The 16,351-nt window shown below is 33.6% G+C and overlaps 5 protein-coding genes across 5 annotated transcripts; 2 read left to right on the top strand and 3 right to left on the bottom strand.

Moving 5' to 3' along the window:
- Positions 1–2,896: 2,896 nt before the first annotated feature.
- GRP2B (glycine-rich protein 2B) lies at positions 2,897–3,913 on the top strand. The gene has a single exon (NM_127676.3). The coding sequence runs from the start codon at positions 3,091–3,093 to the stop codon at positions 3,694–3,696; it is 606 nt and encodes a 201-aa protein (NP_179702.1). The 5' UTR covers positions 2,897–3,090; the 3' UTR covers positions 3,697–3,913.
- Positions 3,914–4,042: 129 nt separating this feature from the next.
- On the bottom strand, positions 4,043–6,623 carry LAX2 (uncharacterized protein). The gene is made up of 6 exons (NM_127675.3): positions 6,232–6,623; positions 5,943–6,128; positions 5,739–5,851; positions 5,473–5,656; positions 5,077–5,174; positions 4,043–4,951 (listed from the first exon to the last, which is right to left on the bottom strand). The coding sequence occupies exons 1-6, from the start codon at positions 6,388–6,390 to the stop codon at positions 4,240–4,242; spliced, it is 1,452 nt and encodes a 483-aa protein (NP_179701.1). The 5' UTR covers positions 6,391–6,623; the 3' UTR covers positions 4,043–4,239.
- A 4,997-nt stretch (positions 6,624–11,620) lies between these two features.
- On the bottom strand, positions 11,621–12,949 carry AT2G21045 (Rhodanese/Cell cycle control phosphatase superfamily protein). The gene is made up of 6 exons (NM_127674.5): positions 12,712–12,949; positions 12,547–12,624; positions 12,393–12,466; positions 12,234–12,304; positions 12,070–12,123; positions 11,621–11,996 (listed from the first exon to the last, which is right to left on the bottom strand). The coding sequence occupies exons 1-6, from the start codon at positions 12,819–12,821 to the stop codon at positions 11,874–11,876; spliced, it is 510 nt and encodes a 169-aa protein (NP_565497.3). The 5' UTR covers positions 12,822–12,949; the 3' UTR covers positions 11,621–11,873.
- Positions 12,950–13,368: 419 nt separating this feature from the next.
- AT2G21040 (Calcium-dependent lipid-binding (CaLB domain) family protein) lies at positions 13,369–14,522 on the bottom strand (the record flags this gene model as incomplete). The annotated part of the gene is made up of 5 exons (NM_127673.1): positions 13,369–13,639; positions 13,723–13,812; positions 13,901–13,999; positions 14,090–14,137; positions 14,245–14,522. The coding sequence occupies 5 exons, from the start codon at positions 14,520–14,522 to the stop codon at positions 13,369–13,371; spliced, it is 786 nt and encodes a 261-aa protein (NP_565496.1).
- Positions 14,523–14,914: 392 nt separating this feature from the next.
- AT2G21030 (BREVIS RADIX-like protein) lies at positions 14,915–16,143 on the top strand. The gene is made up of 4 exons (NM_127672.5): positions 14,915–15,195; positions 15,293–15,422; positions 15,524–15,831; positions 15,940–16,143. The coding sequence occupies exons 1-3, from the start codon at positions 15,101–15,103 to the stop codon at positions 15,773–15,775; spliced, it is 477 nt and encodes a 158-aa protein (NP_179699.4). The 5' UTR covers positions 14,915–15,100; the 3' UTR covers positions 15,776–15,831; positions 15,940–16,143.
- The last annotated feature ends 208 nt before the right edge of the window (positions 16,144–16,351 follow it).

The raw sequence follows: 16,351 nt of genomic DNA, 5'->3' as shown, positions 1-16,351 counted from the left end.
AAAAATAATATAAATATTTTCGTGAGAAGTGAAAATAAAAATTAATATTTTATAAGATATGTGGAAAAATCTTAAACGGGGTTTAATCCGAAACTGATAAATCTTCTATCATGTGCATGCTCCAAAATAAATAATTAAAAAGACTAAAATAATTCTACTCATCAATAGTTTTATTAAATTTTTCGTCCCAACTCGCCTAAAAGAATCGCAAGATTGGTTATAATAGCATCAAAAAGTTGAAGTGTTGAATCACTAACTGAAACTCTAAAGGATTTAGTTAGGTTTTTTCGTTAGATTCATCCTATTTTAAGTAGCACCTTATTTTAAAAGCCAATTACATTTGTATATTCAGTTAGTTTTTTCATTTATCATTTTATTTGTATGCTAAAACATTTTAAAACCTTTTTCTATTAGTCTACAAATTATTGACTTGTTGACTCAAGATCATTGTCTCATGTAATCACCATCATATATATTACTACGAATTATGATCCAAAAAAAAAAATATTACTAGGAATAAGTTTATTCATTTTTGATAAGTAAGCGAAAATGTATTTGTTTTTAACAAGAGCTTATAAAAAATGTATTACTAAAAAAGTAAAAAAGTTGTGTCTCCAAACCCGATGATCGATTGAACAAAGTAGTCTATTTATCAAAAATAAAAATTAATTAAATCAAAGAGAATTGGCATTATGATCATGTAGTTGTGGAGAATTTTCAAAGTCCTAATTATTCGGACATGTATTCGAATTTACATAGTAGAACAGAGAGGATGCTTAGTCGAAATTATATAATCCTACGTCTGCCATTCTGTTTTTTTTTATTAAGATGGAGCCAATAAGTATCAAGAAAAAAAAAATCATCCAGAGCTTAAGTATACTTTAGCATGAATGTCATTCTTACTCGATGAAACATACTTTCAAGTTAATAAAGTCACACTTCAACTACAATATCAAATGTATTTTAATAGTATACGTGTTTACGAATTATTGATTATTTTCTAAAACTAATCAATATTCGAAGAGAACTCTCATGACAAAAAAAAAGGTTCTAATTATTGAAGTTATATAGCTAATTTACCAACATAAAAGATTTAGCAACGACTGTAAAAGTGTAAAGTATATGTGTAGAGATACCATCTTTTTCTTCGACAATGACTGTAAAATCTGTTAATTTTTTTGTTTTAGTTTGTCCATATTTCTTAGTTGGAAATTAGAAAAATGGGAAAAACCCACGCTTGCAGTCTATATATTTCAATGGTTGTTTTTCAAAATAAAAATTAGTAGCCGAGTTAGCTAGTATCATTAGTGTGAAAGCAAATGTTAAAAATTAGATATTTTTCTACTATATTTTCTTTTTTAGTTTTTGGTTTGCGATCTACTATTATTCCGAGATGATAATTAAGGTATTAAACCATCTCCATCAATGATTTTTTATTGAAAAACTGTTTAATATAAAAATAAAATATAATCAAAAAGTAAGAGAGAGAGTAAAATTAGTCTCTCAAGTGAAAAACTCTGAAAAACCCATAAGAACACTTGTATATCATCTATTGGTCAAATATTATTTTATTATTAAAATTTAATTATAGAACTAATATTTATTAAAATACTAATATATTTTTTTTTAAAAACCAATAAGGTATCTCACTGATGGAGATGCCTTTAGAACCTACCAATTAAATTTTTACATGTGAGTCATTTAGATGATTCTAAAAGAGTTAGACATCTTTAATATACAATGTCATAATATCAATATGGTTTTCCATTCGCAAGTAAAAAGTTAAACATTATCACACACTTACATGAAACAAACGTTGATTCCATGACCTTCATGTTAGATAAAAACTCGAAGATCCCATAACTAAAACTCCGAATAAAAATGTGTTGTTCGATAAGTTGCGTTGAGGTTCAAATAATAATAAATTAAATAAATATATACAAAATTTTCGTTACTATCGAAACTGTATCACACTTTGCGGTTTTGTCATTATTCAGAGTCAAAACATCTTTACAAACTCTTGGGATTCAAATCATTCATACCTTCATAAATTTAAAAGAGGCACATTTAAAGCTCAATCACTTCTTTAAATATAGGTAGATAGAATCATAATTGATACAGATAAACTTAGTGGCCAAACTACTATTAGTAACCAAACTCATCTTTTCATTGAATTATTTTGGGTAAAACTAAAGATTTCAAAATTGGATACATGTAGTATTTTTTTTGTTTGGAAAGTGTAAATGTGCATTGACAGGTCCCATCGTCATGTCATTTGGACTATGGACGTTACGCTTTTGACCACTCTTTTGAGATTTTGACCAAAATAAATACATACAAAAAAACTTTGGGGCTACTCTGTGAAAATCCACTATTTATTTGTACGAGAGCGTAATAAAATAAAAATAAAAAAAGAAACGGCACGCAGTTTGCGTTCCCAAAAATATGGGACGACTAGTCAAAATATCTGCTTACGTCCGTCAACTTTAATGTTGACTGAACCAGAATAATATTAAATTATTAAATATATAAACTTGTCTTTTTCCCATTGTACCCTTCACTCTGTTAGATCTTTTCGGGAGAAGAAGAAGATAAGCTTTGAATAACTTTCAACTCTTAGATTTGAATCTAACGGCTGAGAAGCCTCCTGCAAAGCATCCCCAACCGTCCAGATCAAAGCGGGCCCATCGCTCCCTTTAGTTTCCCGAAAAGGAAAAAATAATACAATCTCGAACATTAGCCTGGCCCATTTTTGTAATTATATTATTTCCTTTTTAGTTTTACTATTCAAACAAATTCGTATTTCATTAAGTAAAATTTCTAATTGTACTGGAAAAAGTCAAGGAATTATGCAGAAAAATAGAAATAGCCAATTTATAAGATGGAAAATACGTATTAAAAATGGGAATATGAAAGAAAAAAGAGTAGAGAATATTGGAATAAAAAGTAAATAGTGACGTGGCGGGATACCCTATGCCTTTACACACATATCTCGCAGATATATAAACAGCGTCTGCTTCACGCCAAAGGAGAGAGAGAGAGATCTGATCGGTGATTTACTTTTAGTTCGTCGGAGAGATTTTGATCAGAATGAGCGGAGGAGGAGACGTGAACATGAGTGGTGGAGACAGACGCAAGGGAACGGTGAAGTGGTTTGATACACAGAAGGGGTTTGGTTTCATCACACCTAGCGACGGTGGTGACGATCTCTTCGTTCACCAGTCTTCCATCAGATCTGAAGGATTTCGTAGCCTCGCAGCTGAGGAATCTGTTGAGTTCGACGTTGAGGTTGACAACTCCGGCCGTCCCAAGGCTATTGAAGTGTCTGGACCCGACGGTGCTCCCGTTCAGGGTAACAGCGGTGGTGGTGGTTCATCTGGTGGACGCGGTGGTTTTGGCGGCGGTGGTGGAAGAGGAGGGGGACGTGGTGGAGGAAGCTACGGAGGAGGTTATGGTGGAAGAGGAAGCGGTGGCCGTGGAGGAGGTGGTGGTGATAATTCTTGCTTTAAGTGCGGTGAACCAGGTCACATGGCGAGAGAATGCTCTCAAGGTGGTGGAGGATACAGCGGAGGCGGGGGTGGTGGAAGGTACGGGTCTGGCGGCGGCGGAGGAGGAGGTGGTGGTGGCTTAAGCTGCTACAGCTGTGGAGAGTCTGGGCACTTTGCAAGGGATTGCACTAGCGGTGGTGCTCGTTGAAGCAAACCAGACTGTGAAGAAGGGGTAAATCAGTCATCGATCCCTCTTCTCCGTGACTTCTATCAAATTATTATCTATCTTTTGTTATTCGACTCTCTTCAATGTTGTTTTCGGAATTTATTAATTAGGACTTGTGGTTGTTATGGTTATGGTTCCTTGTGATTTGAGAAAGAAACTGGATTGGTTTTAATTGCATGTTTATCATAACTTTTGCTCATCTTCTTCCTCTACTTCAAGCCTTCATACAATCTTTTAACCATAACTTCCGAACTAATCCTTGAAATTTGGAAATGATTGTTCTTGATGAAAGATATGGCATTAACTCCTAAAGTTTTTTTTTTTTTTCTTTAATTCCCAAACATGAAATACAATAAAAACAGACCAACCAACTTTAGATGCTAAACAAACACCCAAACACACTACGGGCTTGGTAGATCTAAGAAAAACCCAAATCTCGTCTTTTTCTGATCCGTGGAAAAACGCCAACTTTCGTGGCAGCTAGGGACACTTTTGGGCCGGTACTAAAGATTTGATGCTTAAAATTCAAAGGCCGTGAGTGTGATTGAAGTGAGGATGGCTGATTGGAGGAGGTGAGACCATAACCGGTGGTGGGCATTGGTAGCATTTGGTGAAGAGGCCAAAGGTGTCAATCTGGTGTACAAAATTGATCATACTAGCCCAACCACCGAACCCGAATCCAACAATGAACACCCACACAACTATGAAGGCATTGATCGTGAATGCCCCAGTCCATCGTCCTAGAAACCTTGGTGGCTGCTCCACAGCGTTTTCACGTGCGGCGGATGAGCGGAAGGTGAAGATGTGAGCTAGTGCTGGGATGATGTAGACAGTGAAGCTGACGAGAAGAGATCCTACGGTTGAGTTAATGGGACCAAAGAACGGGAATATGATAGCAAGAAACCAAATGGGTATAACGACAGGGAGCCTCGCAGCGGCTCGTTTACACATGCTTCTGCACTCATGCATCCCTATTAGCTTCTCCCACACAAAGTAGAGTGGCGTGCAAGCAAAACCAAAGGTGATGAACTGATGGATGAGCATAAGCACAACTGCAAAGTCACGGTAAAGATTCTTTGGGAGAAGAGCAAATGCGTTTGAATGGTTTAGAAGCAAATCACCAAACGCCCAATAAACCGCAGACGCAGAAGGCAGCGTTAGCGTCAGCACGTAGAGTGTTGCAAACAGGTATATGGACTTGAACTTCTGAGGTTTCCACATAGCATGCATTATCTCTCTGCCAACAAACAACACACAAACAATGAAAGTGAGTGGTCATTTTCATTACTCTGTAATTCCAGTTATACCCTTAGGATATGTGAATGGTGATGGGGTTAAAAGGGTAAAAAAAAGAGAACATACACAGTAACAGCATGTCCACCGAATGTGTAAAGAATGTTTGTGGCCCCTGTGAAGTATAAAACCAGCTTGCTTGGTCCTGAATGCTTCACTCCTTCTACCTATTTTTATTATTCCAACATTGGTACATTACATTATTCTCCTTCTATAAGAAAATTCAATTATCTACAACTCTACAAGTATATAACATTTATGCATTAAACTAAGTCTGACACACCAATGTTATGGGTTTGGGTAAAGTGGTCCCAAACCACATGTTGCTTGAAACACAAGTGCCAAAAGACATAAGCAAAAAGACAACTTTGTTGATGTTTTTGAGTCCCCTTAAGCCACAACATCACCAGCTATTCTAATCTTTAACTCGTTGAAACTAATTAGATTAAAGAAAGAACTAGTTACCTGTCCATGGAGGATAGAGGCAATGGTGAGGTACCAAGCAGTGTAAGTGGTCATCAAGAGTCCAAGAAAAGACCAGATCCTGTAGTTGTGGAAGGAAGGAATAAAGACTGTGGTTGCACAACATGCTCCAAATATGTATGTCCATGTCCTCTTGTCCAGATTATCATTTATGTAATATATGTTGCTGCAACAACACATTCACTTACCATTAAACCACTACATCATTAGTCTCATTTTCCTGAAGAAAGAATTGGTATATAAAGTACCTGGCACAAGCTATGAGTTGAATGACAGATCCAAAGAGAAGGAAGGTGCAGTTAAAGGCTAAACCAACATTCCTCCAATGCTTCCCAAGCAATCCATCAAGAACCTCAAACCACTTCACATTAACCAACAACATGTCAAATGTTTTTGTACAAAAAACATGTCAGATATATACTTTGAATAATAGAAAAGATCAGTAAAGAAACCTGAATGACATGGTTTCTGAAGTTAACTTTCTCTCTTTCCTTTCTGGTTCTGTATTCAACATAGAGAATACTGATGAGGTAAGCAGTCCAACTACCTAAGATGCCATAAAAGAGCTGAAACAGAATCCCTGAGAGCATCCCCAGCTGTGAGAACGAGTATGGCAGTGTCAACAGCACTTGTGCCACCTATATAATAGCACATTCATGAATCAGAATCATAAGCAGAGAGACTAAATATATATTTAAACCAAAACTTGTTCATCATTTTCATCTGAGAGAAAGCTATTACCTGATTGGAAGCACAGCTGAACCAAGCATCATAAGCAGAGCCACCATGCCAAAACATGTCAGATAGCTTAGATTTGATGTCTAAAGCTTTACCATCCTTCTCCATCTCAACATAGTTCCCAACAACGACAGTCTCAGCTGCTTTCTCACCGTTCTCCATCTCTCTTATCTCTCTTTGTGATGAATTTTGAAGTAAGAGAGAATGGAGAAGAGATATGAATATATATAGAGAGAAAGAAAGAAAATAGAGAAGAGTGTTGTGTAGACAGAGAGGGAGACACGGAAGTAGTTTTTCAAGGCAAGATGATGAGAGAAGCTTAACTCTCTTTGCTTTGTTTTTGATAGCTACTTGTGAGAGTTTATGTTTCGGGAGTGACAACAACAACTACATCGAACCAATTCATACATACTACTATTGCTGTTTCCATTAAAGTATTTTCCCCCACAGTAAATATCTGTTTATTTATTACCAAACCTAACAAAACAAGTTTTACTGTTACCATCTATATTTTTCTCTTTTATAGTATTAACAAATGGACATTTTGAAAGGGTAATTAGTAAAATTAAAGATGTAATGTTTGTTGGATTTTTATTATAGAAAGAAAATGAAGCCGCAACTATACTGAGTTTTTCGCCGGCTAATATTTGTACTTAATAGTCTTTATTTAAGTACTGATTTGTTGTTTTTTATCCAATGTCTAAGTACTGTTTTTGTTGTTTTTATCAGCAAATTAATTAAATTAAGCGTAAGCACATGGTTTAGCGGCGAGTCACGTTTTGCTCGCACGAGTGGGCTTTCGTTTCTCGAGCAAATTATTCCTTTACTATTCTAATTCCAATGCTATTCGTTAAAAACAAAACATTTTCATTAATTTGGCTATAAGTTGAGTTATACGAATACGATATATTTACATGTAATCTCTAGATGTGTCTGTAAAGGCTCTCCAACCTCTGATCATAATAACTCTTGTGGTATCAATTATACGAAAGAAAATTCTATGTCAAAAAACAAAAACAAAAAGTATTTGAAAAGAAGACAAAAGTTTGAATGAAAAATCTGCTATATAGTACATTAATATTCTCCCATGATTCGAACAAACATTTGTAAATCTCGATGTTGCTTATACAAGTACCTCTTGTATTTATTCATCTAGATTTTGCTTTTTCTACGAGTTTGATGATTTTTATAGAGATACTGCCTTTGCACTATATAGACTTACAGCTGTAAATTAATGGGCTGTCATATTCAATGCAAAACCATTTTTGTTTTTACTTTTTCTATGTGTATATATCATGAAACTTTACATTACATTTAGTTCCATAATTATGTATCGTTAAGTAGTGACCAACATAGATGAAGGGAGAATGAAGGACACCTAAAATTAAGGTTCAATTATCTCAAATGTTATGTACCCACTGGTTACCATTCGGCGTTTAAAAAATGATCAAAGAATCGTAGTATAGATGACAATGGTTGTGTTGGTATTAGAAAAAAAAAACAGAATGATACAAGTGTGTTTTTCCAAACTAAGCGAAATGAACTGAAAACACGTTTAGTATAGACATTTGAAATTTTTTTTTTTTTGTCAAACGAAATAATATTTTTTTAAATGCTATAGAATATGTAATACAAAGCTCTCATGCAAACACCCAATTTATCTAATGTATATAAAAATTTAATAAAACTTTTTCAGCAAAACAATGTATAAATATTTAAAACAACGGTAAAATTGTGCCTTTAATCTCATACGTCAAATATTTTTGATTTATTTACTTCAATAATAACTTAGTATTTTATTATTTGCCTATATAAAATCTCGACTCTTGATATTTCACAATTTTCACTAATGATTAATATCATGGAAAATAGATACGTAATTAATATACTTTCATGATATGTTATGTACGAGGAGTAAAACATAGAAAAATGAAATCTTATGACCAAAAGAAAAAAGAAAAATAACTGAAATCTGTTTTTATAAGATATGAATTTATTTTTTACTGTGTATTTTTTAAAGAGAGCATGATAAATTAACAAGAAAGTAGACGGAATCATTGCAAGAAAACAAGCGTGGTCGCTTTTATAATAAGAAGAGGTAAGCTCGCTTTTATCACATGCCCCATTCATCTCTCTGAAATTTGTGCTCTTTCTTAGTATTCTCAATTTATACACTAAAACCTAGTATATCACATTGATCTCATCAATTTTCTTTCTTTTGAATCTATCTATGGTGCAAAATAAGTTTATTTACTAACTTTGGGGATATGGTGAAGTACACTGATAAAGTGATAATAGATACTTAAATTTTGTTATATGGTAATTAACTACTAACTAGAGCATATAGTGAAGGAATTATATGGTTTTTTTTTTTTTTTTTGTCAAACATGTGGTTTTAGTTTTTTTTTTTTTTTTTAGCATTCATACAATTTTTAGTTTAATCTTAATTTATGCTAGACCATTATATTATATTATTTTGTTATTTTTTAAAATTAGTTGTGGATGGAAGTTACAGAAATTTAGTAGCGTCAAACTAATTTTGTTGATCTCTCAAATTGAGTTTCCATCTTCGTTTAATATTTATATTATTTTGTAATTTCTATGATTTTTCAAATTTCATCGTTCTACAATTCTGTATTATTTACCAATCAAAATAAATAAATCTCATATAAAATATTAAAAAGTTTAAGTGAAAACTCAAGCTATTCATCTTTGGAGTCATATTTAACTCAATGCACTACCGATTATATTTTGAATTCCATTAATTTCCTAAAAGATGCATGTTGTGAATATGTGAAGGTACGTAATTAACCAATATCTATTCTATGAGAGATAATATTTTTTGTCATTTCATTGACGAAAGCATATAAGTAACTGCTTAAGGCAAACCAATACAAACAAGTAGACAACCACAAAATAAAAACAAATATTCTTCTATATTAGATCATGTGGTCTCAAAAACAGACATCTTTTGTTTGTTAATGCCTATATTAATATTCATGTTCTCATTCAAATGCATTGACTCAAAACAAAGATATTTATCCAAGAACAATTTTTTTCTTTTTTTTTAACAACATACAAGAACAATTTAATTTCAAGTCTACTGTCTTTTTCCAAGTGAACGTTGTTTCTTTCTTTAGATTTTTCAAGAATAATTTAAGAATAATAATATTTTTTTTCTGTGCTGCTTATTTTGTTTATTATTTAAAAGGTGATAACCTCTTCATGACCTCATTGAGGTGCTTTTGTGATGCTAATATTATGTGAGAAACTAAGAATCTCAAAATTTATCATTTATACATATCTAATAAATAATCATGATGGTGATTCATGATATGCTCCACAATCATTATAACAAAATAGTTGAATTTAGAAGTCACTTGTTGCATCTTTTCATATACATATAGACATATTTATTATTTATGACCCTATCATCATATCTCATAATGGGTTTGTCTTTTCAATAATCATAATTCTATGAAACAAAAATAGCATTGTTAGAAATAATGACAAATGAGCATGCATGAGTCTTTGTAGCTTTTTTTATTTATTTATCAAATTCTTTGCAAATATTTGCTGGGCAACAATATTAAAGAAAAAAGAATTACTTAATGAAACACACATATTTCTGATTAAATTCTTGTATTTAGTTAAGAACCCACGTTGAAATAAACAATTTACAAAATCAACTAATCTCGAATGGATTTACTAATTGGTATTTTTTTTTTTCCAAGAGTAACTGATCTCAAATTACTGATCTCAAATTACTTTAATAACTAGATTTTAACCCGCGGTACACCGCGGAGACAGTTCATTTTTAAAAATTAATATATATAAAAATTTGTAAATAATTTTATAGTTTACCATTGTTACTAAGTAACGTCCTGCCAAACCCGTCCTGCCAAACCCGTCCACAAACAAAAACTATTTATTTTATTAATGTTGATCTTATTTATAATATGTTTATGAATCATTGTCAAAATATTTTAGTCGTTGCGGGACGTTGAACCCACACATTTTTCGCCAATTGGTTAATATATGTTCATTCTTAAAATTTCGAATCACAAAATATGACGAAATTTTTTTTGAGATTTTTTTAAACTTTATATATTATATAATGATGTTAATTATTTTTGATAGATTAAACTTTTTATAAATTCAAATATTAATAATGTTTTATGAAGTTTAAATATACAAATAATAATATTTAAAAAATTAATATTTTTTGCCTTTTAGGTAAATGATATAATAACTCTAAAAGCAAAAATTTAGAAGATTTAAATCTTTAAATAAATATTTTCATGCCTAAATAATTAATGTCAGTAGCATGACATTGTAAATAAGTTCAAATACATGATTTGTTTATTTAAACAAAAAACATTTAGTAAGAACAATATTTATTTAAACAAAAAATTTTGTTTTAAAATTTTGTTAATAAAATACGTTTATGCTAATTTTAAGGGATTGATGTGAAGTTTGTTTGGATTAAATTTGATTGATAATGTGATTGACAATTTAAATTAAAAATTTAAAGTAAAATTAATTATTTTGGAAAAAAGATTTAATGCTAATGGCATTAGGTTGTAAATAAGTCCAACTTTAAGATTTATTTGCTAAAATGGCTGCAAAAATGTATATATAGATTGATTCTATAATATATACCTAAATATTTTAGAGCATTAGTAAGCAAGTGTTTCTTCATAATAAAATACTATAAAAAACATGGCTATAATTTCACAAGTAATAATAATGGGAATTGTAATTAAGTAAAACGAGGCTAAGCATTCAGTATTAGAGAACAGTATTAGAGAAAATGCCTAAGGCACGCTTTCTTCTCTGTGTTTCTACTCAAAGTTATTAATGGCTAAGAGATTGTGAGACAATTTCAAATTAACTCTCTTATTTTTTCTGCTCTCTTTGTCTCCTTCATCATAACTACATTTAATATTCTTACCCATATTTATTTACTGCAAAATTTATTCACAAAGTTGAGTAGTAATTATTTATAGCTGAAAAGAAGAAAAAAGCTGAGTATTAATTTTGGTTAGAATTTTTTTTTGTGTGTAGACAAAGGAAAAGACTGTCTTAAGCAGTAGATACGAAAATACTTTATTAGTTATGTTGGTCTGAAACTGATTAGACCTGGTCAAACCAAAAGCTCCTTTTTAATCAATCTTTTGAAAAATATTGCCTCCTGAGCCACGCCTTTTACCACTACTTACCATAATAAAGACAGAGAACAACATATGTGTATGTTCCATCATAATTTAGATTCCCATTTGTTTGTTTGTCATCAACCACAATCATTTTCAGTTTCCCCTGTGTCCTCTTTTTTACCAGACAAATCTCAGAGAAGATTAATCTACAAGCATTTGTCTCTATATGCCCCTATTTTATGTGTATATATATTGTTATTTTTCATAGTTATTTGAATAATACCTTGTGAAATTAAATGGCCGAAGTCCATACATAAACGCATATGATATAATGTTTAGGCCGAAGAAAGCCCAAAAGTATAAATAATTAACAGCCCATATAGTTAAGACACTCGTCGAGCTCGTGTCCTTATTATTAGAAAGGAAACCTCTCACAACATCAATTTCATTGCAACGTCACAACATCACTTTCAAGTTTCAAGTGCCGATTTAGTTTTCCTTTGGCCTGAACTTGCAAGCAATCTTGAGGTCTTCCGGGGGTTTGTCCCCGGCGAATCCAGCGTCAACCCAAGCCGAGTAGCCTCCCCCCATGTTAGCCACATGGTCGTACCCCTACGACATGACATGTATTTTTGAATAGGTATACTTATTAATTGTGTGTATGTGTGTGTATATATAGACGCACCTCGTTAAGAAGATCAACGCAAGCACGACTTCCTCTTCCTCCAGCGTTACAAGCCTTCACGGTAACATAGTTAGACTATTTAGTATAAAGGAAATGGTCTAACTAAAATCTAAATCTAATGTATGAAAATACATGTCATCACTAATTAAATATTAGAGTCTAACCACGATCAAATGTTCATCTTTCTTGCAAACCGATGCCACTTGAGAAAGGAAATCAGGATTTATAACCCTACCTACAAAACCATTCACAATACATAATTCTAAGTGTTATTTGTGATCAAAATATTTAAAATGAAACTCTTGCTTAAAATTTTAAACCACCTTCATCTGTTTTGAACATATAAGGAATGTTCAAAGCCTCCTCAACATGACTCTTGGCAAATTCTTCATTTGTCCTTCAATTACCGACAAAAATAATAAGATTTCTTACAAAAAAGAAGAAGAACTTAAATGATATATTTTTCTTTATACTTACCTTACGTCGAGATATCGGTGACCAGTACTAAGAAAGCCTTTAGCTGTATAAACATCAACGGTCTCAACATCTTCAACGCTGTAGAAACAAATCGACAATAGAACCTTCATATATACGGAATTGTTAATAAAAATCAATAAAAATAAAAGTTTTTTCTTGACTCACGTCTTTGGTTTTGTTTCCTCCATGAGAAAGCCTTCGGTGTGATCTGTTTTTCTTTTCTTTCTGGTTTGTCTTCTGCAATGAGAAAGGTTGAGGAGAGAATATGTATACATACAACTTACAATTATTCAACTTGATCATGTGTATTTATTATTAACTTAATCGAGGTGAAATATTATAGAAATTAATATAGAAGTTGACCAACTATTATTTTATTATTTTGTAATGATCGTGAAAGTTGAAGCTAGAGAAAGATGATTTAAGAACAAATCTCAAATCAGTTTATTAGTTTTAAACAAATTGGTAACCATAAGAAAGTACTAGACCACAACTATAAAATTATTAATGTCAAGAAGAAAGCGGGTCTCACGATTTATATATGCATTTCAAAAGTCGCAATATTTCAGGATAAGAATCCAAGAACAAGTTTTCCAAGGAATAGTGGCTTTTGCAAGGAGAAACAACTAGCCCAACACATGAATACTAATGTAGTTGAGTTGATAACACATGAATACACATGAATATGCGTTGATCTCGATCATATATTATCAATAGCAAGTAATCAACTTACAACTTACAATTATACAACTTGATCATGTGTATTTATTAACTTAATCGAGTTGAGATATTATATAAATTAATATAGAAGTTGACCAACTATTATTTTATTATTTTGTAATGATCGTGAAACTTGAAGCTAGAGAAAGTTGATTTAAGAAAAAATCTCAAATCAGAGGGTCGACCCTGAGATTTTAGAGGCCACACACCGACTCCTGACGAACCGGCTCCTTGACGAACCGGCTCCTTGACGAACCGGCTCCCTGACAAACCAGCTCCCTGACGAACCGCCTCCTGACGAACCAGCTCCCTGACGAACCGCCTCCTGACGAACCAGCTCCCTGACGAACCAGCTCCCTGACGAACCAGCTTCCTAACGAACCGACTCCTTGACGAACCGCCTCCTGACAAACCAAGCTTGTGACAATCTACACCGAATAAATGGTCTAGCCGAACCAAGCTCTCCATGCCATGTTAATCTCTTCGAAAGACTCCCTCACCATTACGTGACAAGTCAAGACTCCCTCGTCGTGATGAGCCAACATTCTCACCATTACTAGCCAACGTCTTTTCCTCTAGCTAAACCATCCCGCACAACAAAGTCGTCTCGCAAAGTATAATCATCAAGTAAAACATAGCCATCCCGCCAAGTAGAGCCATATCTCCAAACGAAGTCGTATCGCCAAACCCTTTACTGCAAGCGGATCCATCGCTAAACAACTTAGCTCCTCGTCTAACTGTCGACGTCATCACTTAACTGCTTGGCTCCAAAGCGCATAGTTCCAAACTACAAGCTTTCACCTATGTAACATGAACTACGAACGGCTTGATCCCTTCAAAGGGTACGTAGGCAGCCTCTACCGAGGCGCATCTATAAAATAAATAAACTTTTGTCTGTCAAAAGCACGACCGAGTTCTCGAGTATTCAAAGGAAGAAATTGTTTACCCTAAAACCCTTTAATTACTTATTGTTACAACCTCAGTACAAACACTATCCTGGAAGAGGTGCTAAACACTTTCACGTGCATTTTCTCATGGATTGGAGGCTCCTCCAGCATAAAGGAGAACTCCTCATTCCACTTTGGGTCTTTGTTCTTCTTTACATGCTTTGTTTTTCTCTCCTCCCCTTTGAAGTAGATGTGCACGTAAGGATTGGTATGGTGCTTTCCTTCAACATCCTCAGCCGAATGCACTATTACCACAAACATTCCTCCAGCAGCCGGTGTGCCTTCTGGAGCTTTCTGAACCGCTTGCATTTCTTCCTTCGTGAATGACTTATACAAGAGTTCAACTTCCAGCTTCCCCCTACAAGCTGCCGTTCTTGACCACCGTCCAAAGTCTTACGTAGTTCCAAAGTGAATGCTTTATGTTCGTCAAGCACCATTTCTTTCAGATAGAGTTTCGTATGTCCGAGAATTTTGAAGTAAACAAACCTAACCATGTTATCACCTAGATTGAGATCTATACCTTATTTATTGAATCATGACATCAGGAGAAACCCCCGATGACCTAACGCTTCTCTTATAGTTTATTTAAAACTTAAATCAATAACTCAATTAAATTATATGCAATAAAATAATATATTCGATAGACTTATAAAATCTCTAAATGAGTTACCGACTGTCACGTCATCGATACACGGAAGAGTTATGTTGTAGGAGATTTTTCAGATTGTGGTTTGACCTATGCTATATTTATTTGACATGGAGGTTTATCTTGCAAAAACAAAATTACATTGAAGGTTTTTTTGCACAAATTCTTATGTTTTCTAATAGAGTTATCGAGTGCCACGTCATCGATACACGTAAGGATTGTATTGCAGGTGATTTTAGAGATGGTGAAGTTGACTTGCATAATTCTGGAAAATAGTCATATCACATTCGCTTCTCTTCCCACTGGAGGAAATGATCTCAAACGCATCCGCTTCAGGTATTTTAACTACTCAAAACAATCTCTATATCTTCATGACATTCAAAGCTGGAACATGAGATAAAAACTAACCATTACTTGTGTCTTGTTTTGAAAGCCGAGAGATGTACAATAAGTGGCAAGCTCAACGGCGGTGGGGTGAGAACTATGACAAGATCGTTGAGCTTTACAATGTACAGAGATTTAACCGCCAAGCTCTCCAAACGCCTGCAAGATCCGACGATCAGGTAAAAGACATATATCCTAGATCCTTTGGTCTTTCTTCAGACAAGAACCTTGTGAATCTTGTCCTTTGATCCAAAGAAGGTAACACAAGTTTATTTTTCAGTCACAGAGAGATTCAACATACTCAAAGATGGATTCAGCAAGAGAAAGCAAAGACTGGACTCCAAGACACAACTTCAGACCTCCAGGATCTGTCCCGCATCACTTTTATGGCGGCTCTAGCAACTATGGACCAGGAAGTTATCATGGAGGACCACCGATGGATGCAGCAAGAACCACAACTTCTTCCAGAGATGATCCACCTTCCATGAGCAATGCTAGTGAAATGCAAGCTGAGTGGATTGAAGAGGACTAGCCCGGTGTTTACATTACTATCAGACAATTATCAGATGTACGTCGAGTCAGATTCAGGTATAACAAAACATCTTAAACTAAGCATTGGCTAATCATATACATTTTGAAAGTTGATAATCATACCGTGACTAACAGGAATCTATGATTTTGTGGTTTAATCAACAGCCGGGAACAGTTTGGGGAAGTGCATGTTAAGACATGGTGGGAGCAGAACAGAGAGAGAATACAAACACAGTACCTCTAAAAAGAAACATTATGAGCTTCTCTACCACAATCTTTAATTAATTAATTAATCTCATTCACATAACAACACAACTATATACATTTTGCTTATCTTTTGTTCATCTTAATTAGCTTAACATCTTATACATAAATCAAGTGTTCTGAAGTATCATCTCTAATCAAAGCTGATTACATATAAGTATAATTATCGTTAAATGCTCTACACGTTTTCAAGTAATGTAAACCATGTCTTGTTTTTGTGACACAAAGATAAAGAAGTCAACTATGAACCTAACTATTCTTTAATTCTAGCTAGATCTTTCTCCTCTTTGGGGGTTTAAAAATATCAAATGTT

The sequence above is a fragment of the Arabidopsis thaliana genome, chromosome 2 (genome assembly GCF_000001735.4).
Source record: "Arabidopsis thaliana chromosome 2, partial sequence".
In the NCBI taxonomy this organism is placed as follows: Eukaryota; Viridiplantae; Streptophyta; class Magnoliopsida; order Brassicales; family Brassicaceae; genus Arabidopsis; species Arabidopsis thaliana.
This window is presented reverse-complemented; position numbering and strand designations above follow the sequence as displayed.